This window comes from Phalangium opilio, unplaced genomic scaffold (assembly GCF_054372755.1).
Source record: "Phalangium opilio isolate 3A_F unplaced genomic scaffold, DU_Popi_V2 ptg000046l_1, whole genome shotgun sequence".
Classification (NCBI taxonomy): domain Eukaryota; kingdom Metazoa; phylum Arthropoda; class Arachnida; order Opiliones; family Phalangiidae; genus Phalangium; species Phalangium opilio.
In genome coordinates this window covers 4877120-4899948 of record NW_028324169.1, presented here as the reverse complement: position 1 = coordinate 4899948, position 22829 = coordinate 4877120, and the positions used below count along the sequence as shown (strand labels likewise).

Genomic DNA, 22829 nt, shown 5'->3' with positions numbered 1-22829 from the left:
GGATCGCCAACACCCTCTTCTCCTGCCACCGGATCGGCGACACCCTCTTCTACTGCCACCGGATCGGTGACACCCTTTTCTCCTACCACCGAATCGCCTACACCCTCTTCTCCTGCCACCGAATCGCCAACACCCTCTTCTCCTGCCACCGGATCGGCAACACCTTCTTGTCCTGCCACCGGATCGCCAACACCCTCTTCGCTTGCCACCGGATCGCCAACACCCTCTTCTCCTGCCACCGGATCGCCAACATCCTCTTCTCCTGCCACCGGATCGCCAGCACCCTCTTCATCTGCCACCGGATCGCCAACGCCCATTTCGCCTGCCACCGGATCGCCAACACCCATTTCGCCTGCCACCGGACCGCCAACGCCCATTTCGCCTGCCACCGGATCGCCAACACCCATTTCGCCTGCCACCGGATCGCCAATACTCATTTGCCTTTCACCGGATCGCCAACGCTCATTTCGCCTGCCACCGGATCGCCAACACCCATTTCGCCTGCCACCGGATCGCCAATACTCATTTGCCTTTCACCGGATCGCCAACGCCCATTTCGCATGCCACCGGATCGCCAACGCCCATTTCGCCTGCCACCGGATCGCCAACGCCCATTTCGCTTGCCACCGGATCGCCAACACCCATTTCGCCTGCCACCGGACCGCCAACACCCATTTCGCCTGCCACCGGATCGCCAATACTCATTTGCCTTTCACCGGATCGCCAACGCCCATTTCGCCTGCCACCGGATCGCCAACGCCCATTTCGCCTGCCACCGGATCGCCAACGCCCATTTCGCCTGCCACCGGATCGCCAATACCCATTTCGCCTGCCACCGGATCGCCAATACTCATTTGCCTTTCACCGGATCGCCAACGCTCATTTCGCCTGCCACCGGATCGCCAACACCCATTTCGCCTGCCACCGGATCGCCAATACTCATTTGCCTTTCACCGGATCGCCAACGCCCATTTCGCCTGCCACCGGATCGCCAACGCCCATTTCGCCTGCCACCGGATCGCCAACGCCCATTTCGCTTGCCTTAGGATCGCCAACACCCATTTCGCCTGCCACCGGACCGCCAACACCCATTTCGCCTGCCACCGGATCGCCAATACTCATTTGCCTTTCACCGGATCGCCAACGCCCATTTCGCCTGCCACCGGATCGCCAACGTCCATTTCGCCTGCCAAAGGATCGCCAACACCCACTTCGCCTGCCACCGGATCGCAAACACCCTCTTCTCCTGCCACCGGATCGCCAACACCCTCTTATCCTGCCACCGGATCGGCGACACCCTCTTCTACTGCCACCGGATCGGTGACACCCTTTTCTCCTACCACCGAATCGCCTACACCCTCTTCTCCTGCCACCGAATCGCCAACACCCTCTTCTCCTGCCACCGGATCGGCAACACCTTCTTGTCCTGCCACCGGATCGCCAACACCCATTTCGCCTGCCACCGGATCGCCAACACCCATTTCGCCTGCCACCGGATCGCCAATACTCATTTGCCTTTCACCGGATCGCCAACGCCCATTTCGCATGCCACCGGATCGCCAACGCCCATTTCGCCTGCCACCGGATCGCCAACGCCCATTTCGCTTGCCACCGGATCGCCAACACCCATTTCGCCTGCCACCGGACCGCCAACACCCATTTCGCCTGCCACCGGATCGCCAATACTCATTTGCCTTTCACCGGATCGCCAACGCCCATTTCGCCTGCCACCGGATCGCCAACGTCCATTTCGCCTGCCACCGGATCGCCAACACCCTCTTCTCCTGCCACCGCATCGGCGACACCCTCTTCTACTGCCACCGGATCGGTGACACCCTTTTCTCCTACCACCGAATCGCCTACACCCTCTTCTCCTGCCACCGAATCGCCAACACCCTCTTCTCCTGCCACCGGATCGGCAACACCTTCTTGTCCTGCCACCGGATCGCCAACACCCTCTTCGCTTGCCACCGGATCGCCAACACCCTCTTCTCCTGCCACCGGATCGCCAACATCCTCTTCTCCTGCCACCGGATCGCCAGCACCCTCTTCATCTGCCACCGGATCGCCAACGCCCATTTCGCCTGCCACCGGATCGCCAACACCCATTTCGCCTGCCACCGGACCGCCAACGCCCATTTCGCCTGCCACCGGATCGCCAACACCCATTTCGCCTGCCACCGGATCGCCAATACTCATTTGCCTTTCACCGGATCGCCAACGCTCATTTCGCCTGCCACCGGATCGCCAACACCCATTTCGCCTGCCACCGGATCGCCAATACTCATTTGCCTTTCACCGGATCGCCAACGCCCATTTCGCCTGCCACCGGATCGCCAACGTCCATTTCGCCTGCCAAAGGATCGCCAACACCCACTTCGCCTGCCACCGGATCGCCAACACCCTCTTCTCCTGCCACCGGATCGCCAATACCCTCTTCTCCTGCCACCGGATCGGCGACACCCTCTTCTACTGCCACCGGATCGGTGACACCCTTTTCTCCTACCACCGAATCGCCTACACCTTCTTCTCCTGCCACCGAATCGCCAACACCCTCTTCTCCTGCCACCGGATCGGCAACACCCTCTTCGCCTGCCACCGGATCGCCAACACCCTCTTCTCCTGCCACCGGATCGCCAACATCCTCTTCTCCTGCCACCGGATCGCCAGCGCCCATTTCGCCTGCCACCGGATCGCCAACGCCCATTTCGCCTGCCACCGGATCGCCAACGCCCATTTCGCCTGCCACCGGATCGCCAACGCCCATTTCGCCTGCCACCGGATCGCCAACGCCCATTTCGCCTGCCACCGGATCGCCAACACCCATTTCGCCTGCCGCCGGATCGCCAACACCCATTTGGCCTGCCACCGGACCGCCAACACCCATTTCGCCTGCCACCGGATCGCCAACGCCCATTTGCCTTTCACCGGATCGCCAACGCCCATTTCGCCTGCCACCGGATCGCCAACGTCCATTTCGCCTGCCAAAGGATCGCCAACACCCACTTCGCCTGCCACCGGATCGCCAACACCCTCTTCTCCTGCCACCGGATCGCCAACACCCTCTTCTCCTGCCACCGGATCGGCGACACCCTCTTCTACTGCCACCGGATCGGTGACACCCTTTTCTCCTACCACCGAATCGCCTACACCCTCTTCTCCTGCCACCGAATCGCCAACACCCTCTTCTCCTGCCACCGGATCGGCAACACCTTCTTGTCCTGCCACCGGATCGCCAACACCCATTTCGCCTGCCACCGGATCGCCAATACTCATTTGCCTTTCACCGGATCGCCAACGCCCATTTCGCCTGCCACCGGATCGCCAACGCCCATTTCGCCTGCCACCGGATCGCCAACGCCCATTTCGCTTGCCACCGGATCGCCAACACCCATTTCGCCTGCCACCGGACCGCCAACACCCATTTCGCCTGCCACCGGATCGCCAATACTCATTTGCCTTTCACCGGATCGCCAACGCCCATTTCGCCTGCCACCGGATCGCCAACGTCCATTTCGCCTGCCACCGGATCGCCAACACCCTCTTCTCCTGCCACCGCATCGGCGACACCCTCTTCTACTGCCACCGGATCGGTGACACCCTTTTCTCCTACCACCGAATCGCCTACACCCTCTTCTCCTGCCACCGAATCGCCAACACCCTCTTCTCCTGCCACCGGATCGGCAACACCTTCTTGTCCTGCCACCGGATCGCCAACACCCTCTTCGCTTGCCACCGGATCGCCAACACCCTCTTCTCCTGCCACCGGATCGCCAACATCCTCTTCTCCTGCCACCGGATCGCCAGCACCCTCTTCATCTGCCACCGGATCGCCAACGCCCATTTCGCCTGCCACCGGATCGCCAACACCCATTTCGCCTGCCACCGGACCGCCAACGCCCATTTCGCCTGCCACCGGATCGCCAACACCCATTTCGCCTGCCACCGGATCGCCAATACTCATTTGCCTTTCACCGGATCGCCAACGCTCATTTCGCCTGCCACCGGATCGCCAACACCCATTTCGCCTGCCACCGGATCGCCAATACTCATTTGCCTTTCACCGGATCGCCAACGCCCATTTCGCCTGCCACCGGATCGCCAACGTCCATTTCGCCTGCCAAAGGATCGCCAACACCCACTTCGCCTGCCACCGGATCGCCAACACCCTCTTCTCCTGCCACCGGATCGCCAATACCCTCTTCTCCTGCCACCGGATCGGCGACACCCTCTTCTACTGCCACCGGATCGGTGACACCCTTTTCTCCTACCACCGAATCGCCTACACCTTCTTCTCCTGCCACCGAATCGCCAACACCCTCTTCTCCTGCCACCGGATCGGCAACACCCTCTTCGCCTGCCACCGGATCGCCAACACCCTCTTCTCCTGCCACCGGATCGCCAACATCCTCTTCTCCTGCCACCGGATCGCCAGCGCCCATTTCGCCTGCCACCGGATCGCCAACGCCCATTTCGCCTGCCACCGGATCGCCAACGCCCATTTCGCCTGCCACCGGATCGCCAACGCCCATTTCGCCTGCCACCGGATCGCCAACGCCCATTTCGCCTGCCACCGGATCGCCAACACCCATTTCGCCTGCCGCCGGATCGCCAACACCCATTTGGCCTGCCACCGGACCGCCAACACCCATTTCGCCTGCCACCGGATCGCCAACGCCCATTTGCCTTTCACCGGATCGCCAACGCCCATTTCGCCTGCCACCGGATCGCCAACGTCCATTTCGCCTGCCAAAGGATCGCCAACACCCACTTCGCCTGCCACCGGATCGCCAACACCCTCTTCTCCTGCCACCGGATCGCCAACACCCTCTTCTCCTGCCACCGGATCGGCGACACCCTCTTCTACTGCCACCGGATCGGTGACACCCTTTTCTCCTACCACCGAATCGCCTACACCCTCTTCTCCTGCCACCGAATCGCCAACACCCTCTTCTCCTGCCACCGGATCGGCAACACCTTCTTGTCCTGCCACCGGATCGCCAACACCCATTTCGCCTGCCACCGGATCGCCAATACTCATTTGCCTTTCACCGGATCGCCAACGCCCATTTCGCCTGCCACCGGATCGCCAACGCCCATTTCGCCTGCCACCGGATCGCCAACGCCCATTTCGCTTGCCACCGGATCGCCAACACCCATTTCGCCTGCCACCGGACCGCCAACACCCATTTCGCCTGCCACCGGATCGCCAATACTCATTTGCCTTTCACCGGATCGCCAACGCCCATTTCGCCTGCCACCGGATCGCCAACGTCCATTTCGCCTGCCACCGGATCGCCAACACCCTCTTCTCCTGCCACCGCATCGGCGACACCCTCTTCTACTGCCACCGGATCGGTGACACCCTTTTCTCCTACCACCGAATCGCCTACACCCTCTTCTCCTGCCACCGAATCGCCAACACCCTCTTCTCCTGCCACCGGATCGGCAACACCTTCTTGTCCTGCCACCGGATCGCCAACACCCTCTTCGCTTGCCACCGGATCGCCAACACCCTCTTCTCCTGCCACCGGATCGCCAACATCCTCTTCTCCTGCCACCGGATCGCCAGCACCCTCTTCATCTGCCACCGGATCGCCAACGCCCATTTCGCCTGCCACCGGATCGCCAACACCCATTTCGCCTGCCACCGGACCGCCAACGCCCATTTCGCCTGCCACCGGATCGCCAACACCCATTTCGCCTGCCACCGGATCGCCAATACTCATTTGCCTTTCACCGGATCGCCAACGCTCATTTCGCCTGCCACCGGATCGCCAACACCCATTTCGCCTGCCACCGGATCGCCAATACTCATTTGCCTTTCACCGGATCGCCAACGCCCATTTCGCCTGCCACCGGATCGCCAACGTCCATTTCGCCTGCCAAAGGATCGCCAACACCCACTTCGCCTGCCACCGGATCGCCAACACCCTCTTCTCCTGCCACCGGATCGCCAATACCCTCTTCTCCTGCCACCGGATCGGCGACACCCTCTTCTACTGCCACCGGATCGGTGACACCCTTTTCTCCTACCACCGAATCGCCTACACCTTCTTCTCCTGCCACCGAATCGCCAACACCCTCTTCTCCTGCCACCGGATCGGCAACACCCTCTTCGCCTGCCACCGGATCGCCAACACCCTCTTCTCCTGCCACTGGATCGCCAACATCCTCTTCTCCTGCCACCGGATCGCCAGCGCCCATTTCGCCTGCCACCGGATCGCCAACGCCCATTTCGCCTGCCACCGGATCGCCAACGCCCATTTCGCCTGCCACCGGATCGCCAACGCCCATTTCGCCTGCCACCGGATCGCCAACGCCCATTTCGCCTGCCACCGGATCGCCAACACCCATTTCGCCTGCCGCCGGATCGCCAACACCCATTTGGCCTGCCACCGGACCGCCAACACCCATTTCGCCTGCCACCGGATCGCCAACGCCCATTTGCCTTTCACCGGATCGCCAACGCCCATTTCGCCTGCCACCGGATCGCCAACGTCCATTTCGCCTGCCAAAGGATCGCCAACACCCACTTCGCCTGCCACCGGATCGCCAACACCCTCTTCTCCTGCCACCGGATCGCCAACACCCTCTTCTCCTGCCACCGGATCGGCGACACCCTCTTCTACTGCCACCGGATCGGTGACACCCTTTTCTCCTACCACCGAATCGCCTACACCCTCTTCTCCTGCCACCGAATCGCCAACACCCTCTTCTCCTGCCACCGGATCGGCAACACCTTCTTGTCCTGCCACCGGATCGCCAACACCCATTTCGCCTGCCACCGGATCGCCAATACTCATTTGCCTTTCACCGGATCGCCAACGCCCATTTCGCCTGCCACCGGATCGCCAACGCCCATTTCGCCTGCCACCGGATCGCCAACGCCCATTTCGCTTGCCACCGGATCGCCAACACCCATTTCGCCTGCCACCGGATCGCCAACACCCATTTCGCCTGCCACCGGATCGCCAATACTCATTTGCCTTTCACCGGATCGCCAACGCCCATTTTGCCTGCCACCGGAGCGCCAACGCCCATTTCGCCTGCCACCGGATCGCCAACACCCATTTCGCCTGCCACCGGATCGCCAATACTCATTTGCCTTTCACCAGATCGCCAACGCCCATTTCGCCTGCCACCGGATCGCCAACGCCCATTTCGCCTGCCACCGGATCGCCAACGCCCATTTCGCTTGCCACCGGATCGCCAACACCCATTTCGCCTGCCACCGGATCGCCAATACTCATTTGCCTTTCACCGGATCGCCAACGCCCATTTCGCCTGCCACCGGATCGCCAACGCCCATTTCGCCTGCCACCGGATCGCCAACGCCCATTTCGCCTGCCACCGGATCGCCAACGCCCATTTCGCCTGCCACCGGATCGCCAACGCCCATTTCGCTTGCCTTAGGATCGCCAACACCCATTTCGCCTGCCACCGGATCGCCAACACCCTCTTCTCCTGCCACCGGATCGCCAACACCCTCTTCTCCTGCCACCGGATCGGCGACACCCTCTTCTACTGCCACCGGATCGGCAACACCTTCTTGTCCTGCCACCGGATCGCCAACACCCTTTTCTCCTACCACCGAATCGCCTACACCCTCTTCTCCTGCCACCGAATCGCCAACACCCTCTTCTCCTGCCACCGAATCGCCAACACCCTCTTCTCCTGCCACCGGATCGGTAACACCTTCTTGTCCTGCCACCGGATCGCCAACCCCCTCTTCGCCTGCCACCGGATCGCCAACATCCTCTTCTCCTGCCACCGGATCGCCAGCACCCTCTTCATCTGCCACCGGATCGCCAACGCCAATTTCGCCTGCCACCGGATCGCCAACACCCATTTCGCCTGCCTCCGGACCGCCAACGCCCATTTCGCCTGCCACCGGATCGCCAACACCCATTTCGCCTGCCACCGGATCGCCAATACTCATTTGCCTTTCACCGGATCGCCAACGCTCATTTCGCCTGCCACCGGATCGCCAACACCCATTTCGCCTGCCACCGGATCACCAATACTCATTTGCCTTTCACCGGATCGCCAACGCCCATTTCGCCTGCCACCGGATCGCCAACGCCCATTTCGCCTGCCACCGGATCGCCAACGCCCATTTCGCCTGCCACCGGATCGCCAACGCCCATTTCGCTTGCCTTAGGATCGCCAACACCCATTTCGCCTGCCACCGGACCGCCAACACCCATTTCGCCTGCCACCGGATCGCCAATACTCATTTGCCTTTCACCGGATCGCCAACGCCCATTTCGCCTGCCACCGGATCGCCAACGTCCATTTCGCCTGCCAAAGGATCGCCAACACCCACTTCGCCTGCCACCGGATCGCCAACACCCTCTTCTCCTGCCACCGGATCGCCAACACCCTCTTCTCCTGCCACCGGATCGGCGACACCCTCTTCTCCTGCCACCGGATCGGCGACACCCTCTTCTACTGCCAACGGATCGGTGACACCCTTTTCTACTACCACCGAATCGCCTACACCCTCTTCTCCTGCCACCGAATCGCCAACACCCTCTTCTCCTGCCACCGGATCGGCAACACCTTCTTGTCCTGCCACCGGATCGCCAACACCCATTTCGCCTGCCACCGGATCGCCAATACTCATTTGCCTTTCACCGGATCGCCAACGCCCATTTCGCCTGTCACCGGATCGCCAACGCCCATTTCGCCTGCCACCGGATCGCCAACGCCCATTTCGCTTGCCACCGGATCGCCAACACCCATTTCGCCTGCCACCGGACCGCCAACACCCATTTCGCCTGCCACCGGATCGCCAATACTCATTTGCCTTTCACCGGATCGCCAACGCCCATTTCGCCTGCCACCGGATCGCCAACGTCCATTTCGCCTGCCAAAGGATCGCCAACACCCACTTCGCCTGCCACCGGATCGCCAACACCCTCTTCTCCTGCCACCGGATCGCCAACACCCTCTTCTCCTGCCACCGGATCGGCGACACCCTCTTCTACTGCCACCGGATCGGTGACACCCTTTTCTCCTACCACCGAATCGCCTACACCCTCTTCTCCTGCCACCGAATCGCCAACACCCTCTTCTCCTGCCACCGGATCGGCAACACCTTCTTGTCCTGCCACCGGATCGCCAACACCCTCTTCGCTTGCCACCGGATCGCCAACACCCTCTTCTCCTGCCACCGGATCGCCAACATCCTCTTCTCCTGCCACCGGATCGCCAGCACCCTCTTCATCTGCCACCGGATCGCCAACGCCCATTTCGCCTGCCACCGGATCGCCAACACCCATTTCGCCTGCCACCGGACCGCCAACGCCCATTTCGCCTGCCACCGGATCGCCAACACCCATTTCGCCTGCCACCGGATCGCCAATACTCATTTGCCTTTCACCGGATCGCCAACGCTCATTTCGCCTGCCACCGGATCGCCAACACCCATTTCGCCTGCCACCGGATCGCCAATACTCATTTGCCTTTCACCGGATCGCCAACGCCCATTTCGCCTGCCACCGGATCGCCAACGCCCATTTCGCCTGCCACCGGATCGCCAACGCCCATTTCGCTTGCCACCGGATCGCCAACACCCATTTCGCCTGCCACCGGACCGCCAACACCCATTTCGCCTGCCACCGGATCGCCAATACTCATTTGCCTTTCACCGGATCGCCAACGCCCATTTCGCCTGCCACCGGATCGCCAACGTCCATTTCGCCTGCCAAAGGATCGCCAACACCCACTTCGCCTGCCACCGGATCGCCAACACCCTCTTCTCCTGCCACCGGATCGCCAACACCCTCTTCTCCTGTCACCGGATCGGCGACACCCTCTTCTACTGCCACCGGATCGGTGACACCCTTTTCTCCTACCACCGAATCGCCTACACCCTCTTCTCAATCCACCGAATCGCCAACACCCTCTTCTCCTGCCACCGGATCGGCAACACCTTCTTGTCCTGCCACCGGATCGCCAACACCCATTTCGCCTGCCACCGGATCGCCAACACCCTCTTCTCCTGCCACCGGATCGCCAACATCCTCTTCTCCTGCCACCGGATCGCCAGCACCCTCTTCATCTGCCACCGGATCGCCAACGCTCATTTCGCCTGCCACCGGATCGCCAACACCCATTTCGCCTGCCACCGGATCGCCAATACTCATTTGCCTTTCACCGGATCGCCAATACTCATTTGCCTTTCACCGGATCGCCAACGCCCATTTCGCCTGCCACCGGATCGCCAACGCCCATTTCGCTTGCCTTAGGATCGCCAACACCCATTTCGCCTGCCACCGGATCGCCAACACCCTCTTCTCCTGCCACCGGATCGCCAACACCCTCTTCTCCTGCCACCGGATCGGCGACACCCTCTTCTACTGCCACCGGATCGGCAACACCTTCTTGTCCTGCCACCGGATCGCCAACACCCTTTTCTCCTACCACCGAATCGCCTACACCCTCTTCTCCTGCCACCGAATCGCCAACACCCTCTTCTCCTGCCACCGAATCGCCAACACCCTCTTCTCCTGCCACCGGATCGGTAACACCTTCTTGTCCTGCCACCGGATCGCCAACCCCCTCTTCGCCTGCCACCGGATCGCCAACATCCTCTTCTCCTGCCACCGGATCGCCAGCACCCTCTTCATCTGCCACCGGATCGCCAACGCCAATTTCGCCTGCCACCGGATCGCCAACACCCATTTCGCCTGCCTCCGGACCGCCAACGCCCATTTCGCCTGCCACCGGATCGCCAACACCCATTTCGCCTGCCACCGGATCGCCAATACTCATTTGCCTTTCACCGGATCGCCAACGCTCATTTCGCCTGCCACCGGATCGCCAACACCCATTTCGCCTGCCACCGGATCGCCAATACTCATTTGCCTTTCACCGGATCGCCAACGCCCATTTCGCCTGCCACCGGATCGCCAACGCCCATTTCGCCTGCCACCGGATCGCCAACGCCCATTTCGCCTGCCACCGGATCGCCAACGCCCATTTCGCTTGCCTTAGGATCGCCAACACCCATTTCGCCTGCCACCGGACCGCCAACACCCATTTCGCCTGCCACCGGATCGCCAATACTCATTTGCCTTTCACCGGATCGCCAACGCCCATTTCGCCTGCCACCGGATCGCCAACGTCCATTTCGCCTGCCAAAGGATCGCCAACACCCACTTCGCCTGCCACCGGATCGCCAACACCCTCTTCTCCTGCCACCGGATCGCCAACACCCTCTTCTCCTGCCACCGGATCGGCGACACCCTCTTCTCCTGCCACCGGATCGGCGACACCCTCTTCTACTGCCAACGGATCGGTGACACCCTTTTCTACTACCACCGAATCGCCTACACCCTCTTCTCCTGCCACCGAATCGCCAACACCCTCTTCTCCTGCCACCGGATCGGCAACACCTTCTTGTCCTGCCACCGGATCGCCAACACCCATTTCGCCTGCCACCGGATCGCCAATACTCATTTGCTTTTCACCGGATCGCCAACGCCCATTTCGCCTGTCACCGGATCGCCAACGCCCATTTCGCCTGCCACCGGATCGCCAACGCCCATTTCGCTTGCCACCGGATCGCCAACACCCATTTCGCCTGCCACCGGACCGCCAACACCCATTTCGCCTGCCACCGGATCGCCAATACTCATTTGCCTTTCACCGGATCGCCAACGCCCATTTCGCCTGCCACCGGATCGCCAACGTCCATTTCGCCTGCCAAAGGATCGCCAACACCCACTTCGCCTGCCACCGGATCGCCAACACCCTCTTCTCCTGCCACCGGATCGCCAACACCCTCTTCTCCTGCCACCGGATCGGCGACACCCTCTTCTACTGCCACCGGATCGGTGACACCCTTTTCTCCTACCACCGAATCGCCTACACCCTCTTCTCCTGCCACCGAATCGCCAACACCCTCTTCTCCTGCCACCGGATCGGCAACACCTTCTTGTCCTGCCACCGGATCGCCAACACCCTCTTCGCTTGCCACCGGATCGCCAACACCCTCTTCTCCTGCCACCGGATCGCCAACATCCTCTTCTCCTGCCACCGGATCGCCAGCACCCTCTTCATCTGCCACCGGATCGCCAACGCCCATTTCGCCTGCCACCGGATCGCCAACACCCATTTCGCCTGCCACCGGACCGCCAACGCCCATTTCGCCTGCCACCGGATCGCCAACACCCATTTCGCCTGCCACCGGATCGCCAATACTCATTTGCCTTTCACCGGATCGCCAACGCTCATTTCGCCTGCCACCGGATCGCCAACACCCATTTCGCCTGCCACCGGATCGCCAATACTCATTTGCCTTTCACCGGATCGCCAACGCCCATTTCGCCTGCCACCGGATCGCCAACGCCCATTTCGCCTGCCACCGGATCGCCAACGCCCATTTCGCTTGCCACCGGATCGCCAACACCCATTTCGCCTGCCACCGGACCGCCAACACCCATTTCGCCTGCCACCGGATCGCCAATACTCATTTGCCTTTCACCGGATCGCCAACGCCCATTTCGCCTGCCACCGGATCGCCAACGTCCATTTCGCCTGCCAAAGGATCGCCAACACCCACTTCGCCTGCCACCGGATCGCCAACACCCTCTTCTCCTGCCACCGGATCGCCAACACCCTCTTCTCCTGTCACCGGATCGGCGACACCCTCTTCTACTGCCACCGGATCGGTGACACCCTTTTCTCCTACCACCGAATCGCCTACACCCTCTTCTCAATCCACCGAATCGCCAACACCCTCTTCTCCTGCCACCGGATCGGCAACACCTTCTTGTCCTGCCACCGGATCGCCAACACCCATTTCGCCTGCCACCGGATCGCCAACACCCTCTTCTCCTGCCACCGGATCGCCAACATCCTCTTCTCCTGCCACCGGATCGCCAGCACCCTCTTCATCTGCCACCGGATCGCCAACGCTCATTTCGCCTGCCACCGGATCGCCAACACCCATTTCGCCTGCCACCGGATCGCCAATACTCATTTGCCTTTCACCGGATCGCCAATACTCATTTGCCTTTCACCGGATCGCCAACGCTCATTTCGCCTGCCACCGGATCGCCAACACCCATTTCGCCTGCCAACGGATCGCCAATACTCATTTGCCTTTCACCGGATCGCCAACGCCCATTTCGCCTGCCACCGGATCGCCAACGCCCATTTCGCCTGCCACCGGATCGCCAACAACCATTTCGCTTGCCTTAGGATCGCCAACACCCATTTCGCCTGCCACCGGACCGCCAACACCCATTTCGCCTGCCACCGGATCGCCAATACTCATTTGCCTTTCACCGGATCGCCAACGCCCATTTCGCCTGCCACCGGATCGCCAACGTCCATTTCGCCTGCCAAAGGATCGCCAACACCCACTTCGCCTGCCACCGGATCGCCAACACCCTCTTCTCCTGCCACCGGATCGCCAACACCCTCTTCTCCTGCCACCGGATCGGCGACACCCTCTTCTACTGCCACCGGATCGGTGACACCCTTTTCTCCTACCACCGAATCGCCTACACCCTCTTCTCCTGCCACCGAATCGCCAACACCCTCTTCTCCTGCCACCGGATCGGCAACACCTTCTTGTCCTGCCACCGGATCGCCAACACCCATTTCGCCTGCCACCGGATCGCCAATACTCATTTGCCTTTCACCGGATCGCCAACGCCCATTTCGCATGCCACCGGATCGCCAACGCCCATTTCGCCTGCCACCGGATCGCCAACGCCCATTTCGCTTGCCACCGGATCGCCAACACCCATTTCGCCTGCCACCGGACCGCCAACACCCATTTCGCCTGCCACCGGATCGCCAATACTCATTTGCCTTTCACCGGATCGCCAACGCCCATTTTGCCTGCCACCGGATCGCCAACGCCCATTTCGCCTGCCACCGGATCGCCAACGCCCATTTCGCCTGCCACCGGATCGCCAACACCCATTTCGCCTGCCACCGGATCGCCAATACTCATTTGCCTTTCACCGGATCGCCAACGCTCATTTCGCCTGCCACCGGATCGCCAACACCCATTTCGCCTGCCACCGGATCGCCAATACTCATTTGCCTTTCACCGGATCGCCAACGCCCATTTCGCCTGCCACCGGATCGCCAACGCCCATTTCGCTTGCCTTAGGATCGCCAACACCCATTTCGCCTGCCACCGGACCGCCAACACCCATTTCGCCTGCCACCGGATCGCCAATACTCATTTGCCTTTCACCGGATCGCCAACGCCCATTTCGCCTGCCACCGGATCGCCAACGTCCATTTCGCCTGCCAAAGGATCGCCAACACCCACTTCGCCTGCCACCGGATCGCCAACACCCTCTTCTCCTGCCACCGGATCGGCGACACCCTCTTCTACTGCCACCGGATCGGTGACACCCTTTTCTCCTACCACCGAATCGCCTACACCCTCTTCTCCTGCCACCGAATCGCCAACACCCTCTTCTCCTGCCACCGGATCGGCAACACCTTCTTGTCCTGCCACCGGATCGCCAACACCCATTTCGCCTGCCACCGGATCGCCAATACTCATTTGCCTTTCACCGGATCGCCAACGCCCATTTCGCATGCCACCGGATCGCCAACGCCCATTTCGCCTGCCACCGGATCGCCAACGCCCATTTCGCTTGCCACCGGATCGCCAACACCCATTTCGCCTGCCACCGGACCGCCAACACCCATTTCGCCTGCCACCGGATCGCCAATACTCATTTGCCTTTCACCGGATCGCCAACGCCCATTTCGCCTGCCACCGGATCGCCAACGTCCATTTCGCCTGCCAAAGGATCGCCAACACCCACTTCGCCTGCCACCGGATCGCCAACACCCTCTTCTCCTGCCACCGCATCGGCGACACCCTCTTCTACTGCCACCGGATCGGTGACACCCTTTTCTCCTACCACCGAATCGCCTACACCCTCTTCTCCTGCCACCGAATCGCCAACACCCTCTTCTCCTGCCACCGGATCGGCAACACCTTCTTGTCCTGCCACCGGATCGCCAACACCCTCTTCGCTTGCCACCGGATCGCCAACACCCTCTTCTCCTGCCACCGGATCGCCAACATCCTCTTCTCCTGCCACCGGATCGCCAGCACCCTCTTCATCTGCCACCGGATCGCCAACGCCCATTTCGCCTGCCACCGGATCGCCAACACCCATTTCGCCTGCCACCGGACCGCCAACGCCCATTTCGCCTGCCACCGGATCGCCAACACCCATTTCGCCTGCCACCGGATCGCCAATACTCATTTGCCTTTCACCGGATCGCCAACGCTCATTTCGCCTGCCACCGGATCGCCAACACCCATTTCGCCTGCCACCGGATCGCCAATACTCATTTGCCTTTCACCGGATCGCCAACGCCCATTTCGCCTGCCACCGGATCGCCAACGCCCATTTCGCCTGCCACCGGATCGCCAACGCCCATTTCGCTTGCCACCGGATCGCCAACACCCATTTCGCCTGCCACCGGACCGCCAACACCCATTTCGCCTGCCACCGGATCGCCAATACTCATTTGCCTTTCACCGGATCGCCAACGCCCATTTCGCCTGCCACCGGATCGCCAACGTCCATTTCGCCTGCCAAAGGATCGCCAACACCCACTTCGCCTGCCACCGGATCGCCAACACCCTCTTCTCCTGCCACCGGATCGCCAACACCCTCTTCTCCTGTCACCGGATCGGCGACACCCTCTTCTACTGCCACCGGATCGGTGACACCCTTTTCTCCTACCACCGAATCGCCTACACCCTCTTCTCCTGCCACCGAATCGCCAACACCCTCTTCTCCTGCCACCGGATCGGCAACACCTTCTTGTCCTGCCACCGGATCGCCAACACCAATTTCGCCTGCCACCGGATCGCCAATACTCATTTGCCTTTCACCGGATCGCCAACGCCCATTTCGCCTGCCACCGGATCGCCAACGCCCATTTCGCCTGCCACCGGATCGCCAACGCCCATTTCGCTTGCCACCGGATCGCCAACACCCATTTCGCCTGCCACCGGACCGCCAACACCCATTTCGCCTGCCACCGGATCGCCAATACTCATTTGCCTTTCACCGGATCGCCAACGCCCATTTCGCCTGCCACCGGATCGCCAACGCCCATTTCGCCTGCCACAGGATCGCCAACACCCACTTCGCCTGCCACCGGATCGCCAACACCCTCTTCTCCTGCCACCGGATCGCCAACACCCTCTTCTCCTGCCACCGGATCGGCGACACCCTCTTCTACTGCCACCGGATCGGTGACACCCTTTTCTCCTACCACCGAATCGCCTACACCCTATTCTCCTGCCACCGAATCGCCAACACCCTCTTCTCCTGCCACCGGATCGGCAACACCTTCTTGTCCTGCCACCGGATCGCCAACACCCTCTTCGCCTGCCACCGGATCGCCAACACCCTCTTCTCCTGCCACCGGATCGCCAACATCCTCTTCTCCTGCCACCGGATCGCCAGCACCCTCTTCATCTGCCACCGGATCGCCAACGCCCATTTCGCCTGCCACCGGATCGCCAACGCCCATTTCGCCTGCTACCGGATCGCCAGCACCCTCTTCTCCTGCCACCGGATCGCCAACACCCATTTCGCCTGCCACCGGATCGCCAATACTCATTTGTCTTTCACCGGATCGCCAACGCCCATTTCGCCTGCCACCGGATCGCCAACGCCCATTTCGCCTGCCACCGGATCGCCAACGCCCATTTCGCCTGCCACCGGATCGCCAACGCCCATTTCGCCTGCCACCGGATCGCCAACACCCATTTCGCCTGCCACCGGATCGCCAATACTCATTTGTCTTTCACCGGATCGCCAACGCCCATTTCGCCTGCCACCGGATCGCCAACGCCCATTTCGCCTGCCACCGGATCGCCAACGCCCATTTCGCTTGCCACCGGATCGCCAATACCCATTTCGCCTGCCACCGGACCGCCAACACCCATTTCGCCTGCCACCGGATTGCCAATACTCATTTGCCTTTCACCGGATCGCCAACGCCCATTTCGCCTGCCACAGGATCGCCAACGCCCATTTCGCCTGCCACCGGATCGCCAACACCCATTTCGCCTGCCACCGGATCGCCAATACTCATTTACCTTTCCCCGGATCGCCAACGCCCATTTCGCCTGCCACCGGATCGCCAACACCCATTTCGCCTGCCACCGGATCGCCAACACCCATTTCGCCTGCCACCGGATCGCCAATACTCATTTGCCTTTCACCGGATCGCCAACGCCCATTTCGCCTGCCACCGGATCGCCAACGCCCATTTCGCCTGCCACCGGATCGCCAACACCCATTTCGCCTGCCACCGGACAGCCAACACCCATTTCGCCTGCCACCGAATCGCCAATACTCATTTGCCTTTCACCGGATCGCCAACGCCCATTTCGCCTGCCACCGGATCGCCAACACCCATTTCGCCTGCCACCGGATCGCCAATACTCATTTGCCTTTCACCGGATCGCCAACGCCCATTTCGCCTGCCACCGGATCGCCAACGCCCATTTCGCCTGCCACCGGATCGCCAACGCCCATTTCGCCTGCCACCGGATCGCCAACGCCCATTTCGCCTGCCACAGGATCGCCAACACCCACTTCGCCTGCCACCGGATCGCCAACACCCTCTTCTCCTGCCACCGGATCGCCAACACCCTCTTCTCCTGCCACCGGATCGGCGACACCCTCTTCTACTGCCACCGGATCGGTGACACCCTTTTCTCCTACCACCGAATCGCCTACACCCTCTTCTCCTGCCACCGAATCGCCAACACCCTCTTCTCCTGCCACCGGATCGGCAACACCTTCTTGTCCTGCCACCGGATCGCCAACACCCTCTTCGCCTGCCACCGGATCGCCAACACCCTCTTCGCCTGCCACCGGATCGCCAACACCCTCTTCTCCTGCCACCGGATCGCCAACATCCTCTTCATCTGCCACCGGATCGCCAGCACCCTCTTCATCTGCCACCGAATCGCCAACGCCCATTTCGCCTGCCACCGGATCGCCAACGCCCATTTCGCCTGCTACCGGATCGCCAGCACCCTCTTCTCCTGCCACCGGATCGCCAACGCCCATTTCGCCTGCCACCGGATCGCCAACGCCCATTTCGCCTGCCACCGGATCGCCAACGCCCATTTCGCCTGCCACCGGATCGCCAACGCCCATTTCGCCTGCCATCGGATCGCCAACGCCCATTTCGCCTGCCACCGGATCACCAACGCCCATTTCGCCTGCCACCGGATCGCCAACGCCCATTTCGCCTGCCACCGGATCGCCAACGCCCATTTCGCCTGCCACCGGATCGCCAACGCCCATTTCGCTTGCCACCGGATCGCCAACACCCATTTCGCCTGCCACCGGACCGCCAACACCCATTTCGCCTGCCACCGGATCGCCAATACTCATTTGCCTTTCACCGGATCGCCAACGCCCATTTCGCCTGCCACCGGATCGCCAACGCCCATTTCGCCTGCCACAGGATCGCCAACACCCACTTCGCCTGCCACCGGATCGCCAACACCCTCTTCTCCTGCCACCGGATCGCCAACACCCTCTTCTCCTGCCACCGGATCGGCGACACCCTCTTCTACTGCCACCGGATCGGCGACACCCTCTTCTACTGCCACCGGATCGGTAAGCCATGGAAACTGTGCCTGGGCGGATTGATTCTGACATGGATATCCACTCAAATCTGGTTTATGGGTTGAAGGATGCAATGGATCATCTAGTAGTTGGTTCCCAACGTCCGCGGTCTTCAAATCACGTAGTTCTATAGGTTTGGTATCTGGTCGACCTTGCAGCCTCGGGACCCAGCAGGCATGAGTGAAATGTACTCTAGAATTAGATGAAACGCTTTTTAGGTGAGCACTAGTTGTGTGACGTGTTAAGGTTCTAACTCGAGAAAGAGCTCGACCGACGCTTATACGCTGGGATTGTTAAGGACGAAGGTCTAATGACCTTGCTGTTCCATGGTTAGTCTCTTGTCAGCACAGCCTTGTCTCGTTCGTCAATCCTACACAAACAGCATAAAATTACACTTCATTTACATCCCAATATCATGAACATGTGTCACATCTGCATGGTACTCTGCTACAATAGGTCGTAATATCATCAAGAGAAACCTGATATATCATTACTTTGTATTTACCACATTTATCATTACCGTTCCAATCATCTATAGGTTCCATGTTGTTATTTACCGACCTTTAGGGACACGTCCGACCAGGGAAATTCACCACTGGAGTCAAAGGGGTTTCGTTAGTTGTAACATGCTATTGGATGGGATTACGACAGTAATTTTACGAGTGTTAAACTCTCAACAAACGAGGGTGTAAATTTTTAGACCACTAAAAGTGTACCTGGAACCATTAATTGTCTATGTCATCGGGTTTTTAAGGCACCTAGTAATATTGATTGATGCACTTTTTGTTACTAACATCGGTATTCAGTTCGAGCTAGTTATATTGTTGCAAGATGAAATAAACGCTGGAATACAGTTATTTCCATATATCCCCCTCCCCCTGTGGGCCCCAAAGGATGGTGTCAGAGGCCTTGTCGTGGCGAGGGAACCCGAGCTTTGGCGCATTATGCCTGGTCGCGAACTGTCTGACACCGGCACGTAAGTAATAGCCGGAATACTATAGCTCAGGGGCCATGGTCGACGTAGGCAAACGTATAGTTTGGAATACAACATACGAAATGATGAATGTGATTTAGTAAATCCAGGCAACGAATAGTTCCAGGTATCATTTATATATTCCAAACTATTCAATATGTCTAGTGAAAGGCTTATCCCTCACGCGATTCATAATCCTATCCTGTGGTATGTTACATTTAACAAAAATAATTTCACTCGCATCGGGACATCCTGACAGTTTCGATAACCCTTACATGACTGATGTAGATGGATTGTTACCATTTAAAGGCATAAACGTGTAGCTATGGTTGGTAACACGTCTTGCAGAATTAACACGCGGTTGATATAACACGATACCATGGATAAAGAATGCGCGTGAGGAAATTTGATTTCACGCTATAGGATAGGCAACTCCTTATCTCGAGCTACAGCTTATTCTGTATATACTCTGTTACAATATCGGTTGTCAGCACGCGCAAAGCTAAGTCTCTGTGTATGTACGCTAGCCTTGTACATGCTGGCAAGAGACGGAAAACTCGCGGATATTTGAAATCCTGAAGATCCTAAACGTTTTTTGTCTCTTGACAGCACTTACAAGGCTAGGTTACATAGAGACCTTGCTTTGCGCGTGCTGACAACCGATGCTCTAACAGAGTATATACAGAAAAAGATGTCGCTCCAGAGAGGGAGTTGCCTATCCTGTAGCGTGCAAACAAATTTCCTCACGTGCATTCTTTATCCATGACGATACTCATGAAAAATAAATAAAAGACTTTACATTCCAGATCAATCAAGGCTTGTCTTGTTCTCCTGCCTGCATTTAGCAGCTCATTATCATCATCACCATCACTGGCTTCATCGTCGTCCTCATCATCAAGGTTTCTTACCACCTTTGGATTTGGTACAGCTGCAATGGAATAATTTTCTTTAACACTCATGTTACATATATATAAAACTAATTAAAATGTGTCTATTGAAGGGATTTTCCTGCATGATGACCATTGTGACTACTTTGAATTATTAGCAAACAATAGGGCATGTACAATTGAGTTCTAGGAAATTAAAGGACTAAAGGTGCATGTTCAAAGGCGCATGTTGAGGGTATTTGTAGCGAGAAGAGGGTATTTTTAGCGAGAAGCGGAACGTGCGATATTTTGTTTCTCGCCAAGAAATTTTCCTTTTCTCGCTATCGCTTGCGCTAGCGATACTGTTTTGCCAACCGTTTTCATGTGCGCGATAACCGTTTTTTTCAGTAAATATTTTACATTCGTTTTCTAAATAATAAACATTTTAGCTGAAGAAAACACCTATATCACAAAAATACGTACCAGGCCTATTCATCTCCACTTTCGTCGCTACTTCCATCGATTTATTCTCTTTAAATCTGTGTGGCGATAAGCTTCATATAATGTCTCTTTTTCTAACTAAATCTATCAACTTTTGTTTCTTTTCATCAGAAACCCTTTTATTCTCAGCTCAAATTAGTCATATATTTTCGTTTATTAAGAATTGTTTACCCATTTTTATATTCACTTTTAAAACTCGGAATAATTAGGCTTAAAACGTAGACTTTTAAGTCTCACGCTGCACTTAAAACACGCGCCCAAGTTTTCGACGTTATTGGCTACGAAAAACATTAAGCGAGAATGAAAAACGCTTAGCGAGAATATCTAATTGAATCTGATCGGAGCGGGTAGCAATGTTTTTCCCCGCTCGCGGCTTTTACTCGCACCCGCAAAAAATATTGCTTTAATGAAAACGGTTGCTCGCGGAGCGGGTGCGAGAATTTTTAGTTTTTTCTCGCACCCGCTCGATTTTTACCCTCAACACGCTCCTTTGAAAATGCACCTTAAGTGTTTAAAACCTAGGAATATAAAGGAGATTCATAGTGAATTTATTGGAAAATTGAAGACTAAATCAAACACTGACACATGACAAAGGAAATAAACATGAACTAAGAAAAAAGGTAGATCACATGGTTTCTCTCATAGAAAACTATACTAAAACGAAACACAGGCATTCAGTTGAGGACACGACAACTAAAATGAACTCGATAATTAAACGTAATTTACCGTCTTCTGCAGGCATTTCTTCGCCCAACAAGAAGTTGTGAAGGAGGCAGCAAGCACTTATGATATCATTCACTTTCTCAGGCTTGTAGCACAAGACTCCTCCGGACGAATCCAAACATGGAAATCGCATTTTCAAAATTCCATTGACCCTTTCTATAACGTTGCGACCTAATGAACAAAAATGTTGATGTCAATGTGTGTGCCTTTGCAAAGCCTTGCTCTGTAGCTCCTGCTTTAAATAAAGAAACTCAACAACAAATTGGCACAATATTGAAGTGTTATATATTATTTACGTAAAAATTAGTAGATTAATAAACATCAATTACCTGACATGTGACGTTGGTTGTACCGCTGCTCATTCGGCGTTCTGGCTTGACGAAGGGGGGTCATCAAATATGGCTGAAGAGGATAGCCACTGTCTCCAAGAAGATAACCTTCAGGCATTTTATGAGCCTTAAAATCTTCCAGCACGCCACCAATCACGGCTCAGAATCCAAAATAGTGGCGAAAGCGTCTCCGCCACTCAGAATAGAGAATCTAATTTCGCTCCGGACCAATGAGCGAGGAGAATCCAAGTGGGCGCGGAAGGCTGAGCATGCCAAAAATTAAAAAATCTCTACTTGATCTAAAGATACTCTAAATTAAACCTACAACAGTAAAAAACATTGGTTACTCGCTATAAAAATAATTGTGCATTGCCCAAAAGTAATCAGTTTCAATCATGCCTCGAATCACGGAAAGACAACGTGTCGAAATTATCACGCTGAGAAGACAAGGATGGACTTGGGATGAAATCGCCAATCGTGTTGGGTGTTCCAGTAGAGGTGCTCGTTACACGTTTTCTCGATATGAAAGGTTCCGAAGGGTTCAAGTAAGGTTTTGTTTAGTAATGTCGTTATATTCGATTACGTAAGGTTAGATGAGTCTTAAGGTGATTTGTTTAAAATGTAGGACTTGGATAGGACTGGTAGACCAATCGTTGGCAACGCTGGAGAGACTAGGGCTCTAATTCGTGACGCAACTAGCAACAAACACCTTTCAATAAGAACGCTAAGGGATAGGTGGCACAACGACACTGGTGTCAACGTTACACCG

The 22829-nt window shown here is 57.7% G+C and overlaps 1 protein-coding gene across 1 annotated transcript in view; it reads left to right on the top strand.

Annotated features, from left to right (window-relative positions):
- Positions 1–19762, top strand: part of LOC149676411 (uncharacterized) — a 65719-nt gene extending 45957 nt beyond the window's left edge. Inside the window, exons 15-17 of the mRNA XM_089838724.1 lie at positions 19207–19318; positions 19475–19644; positions 19693–19762. Of these exons, the coding sequence (XP_089694850.1) occupies positions 19207–19318; positions 19475–19644; positions 19693–19762 (352 nt within the window). The remainder of the gene's footprint in view (positions 1–19206; positions 19319–19474; positions 19645–19692) is intronic.
- Positions 19763–22829: the final 3067 nt, after the last annotated feature.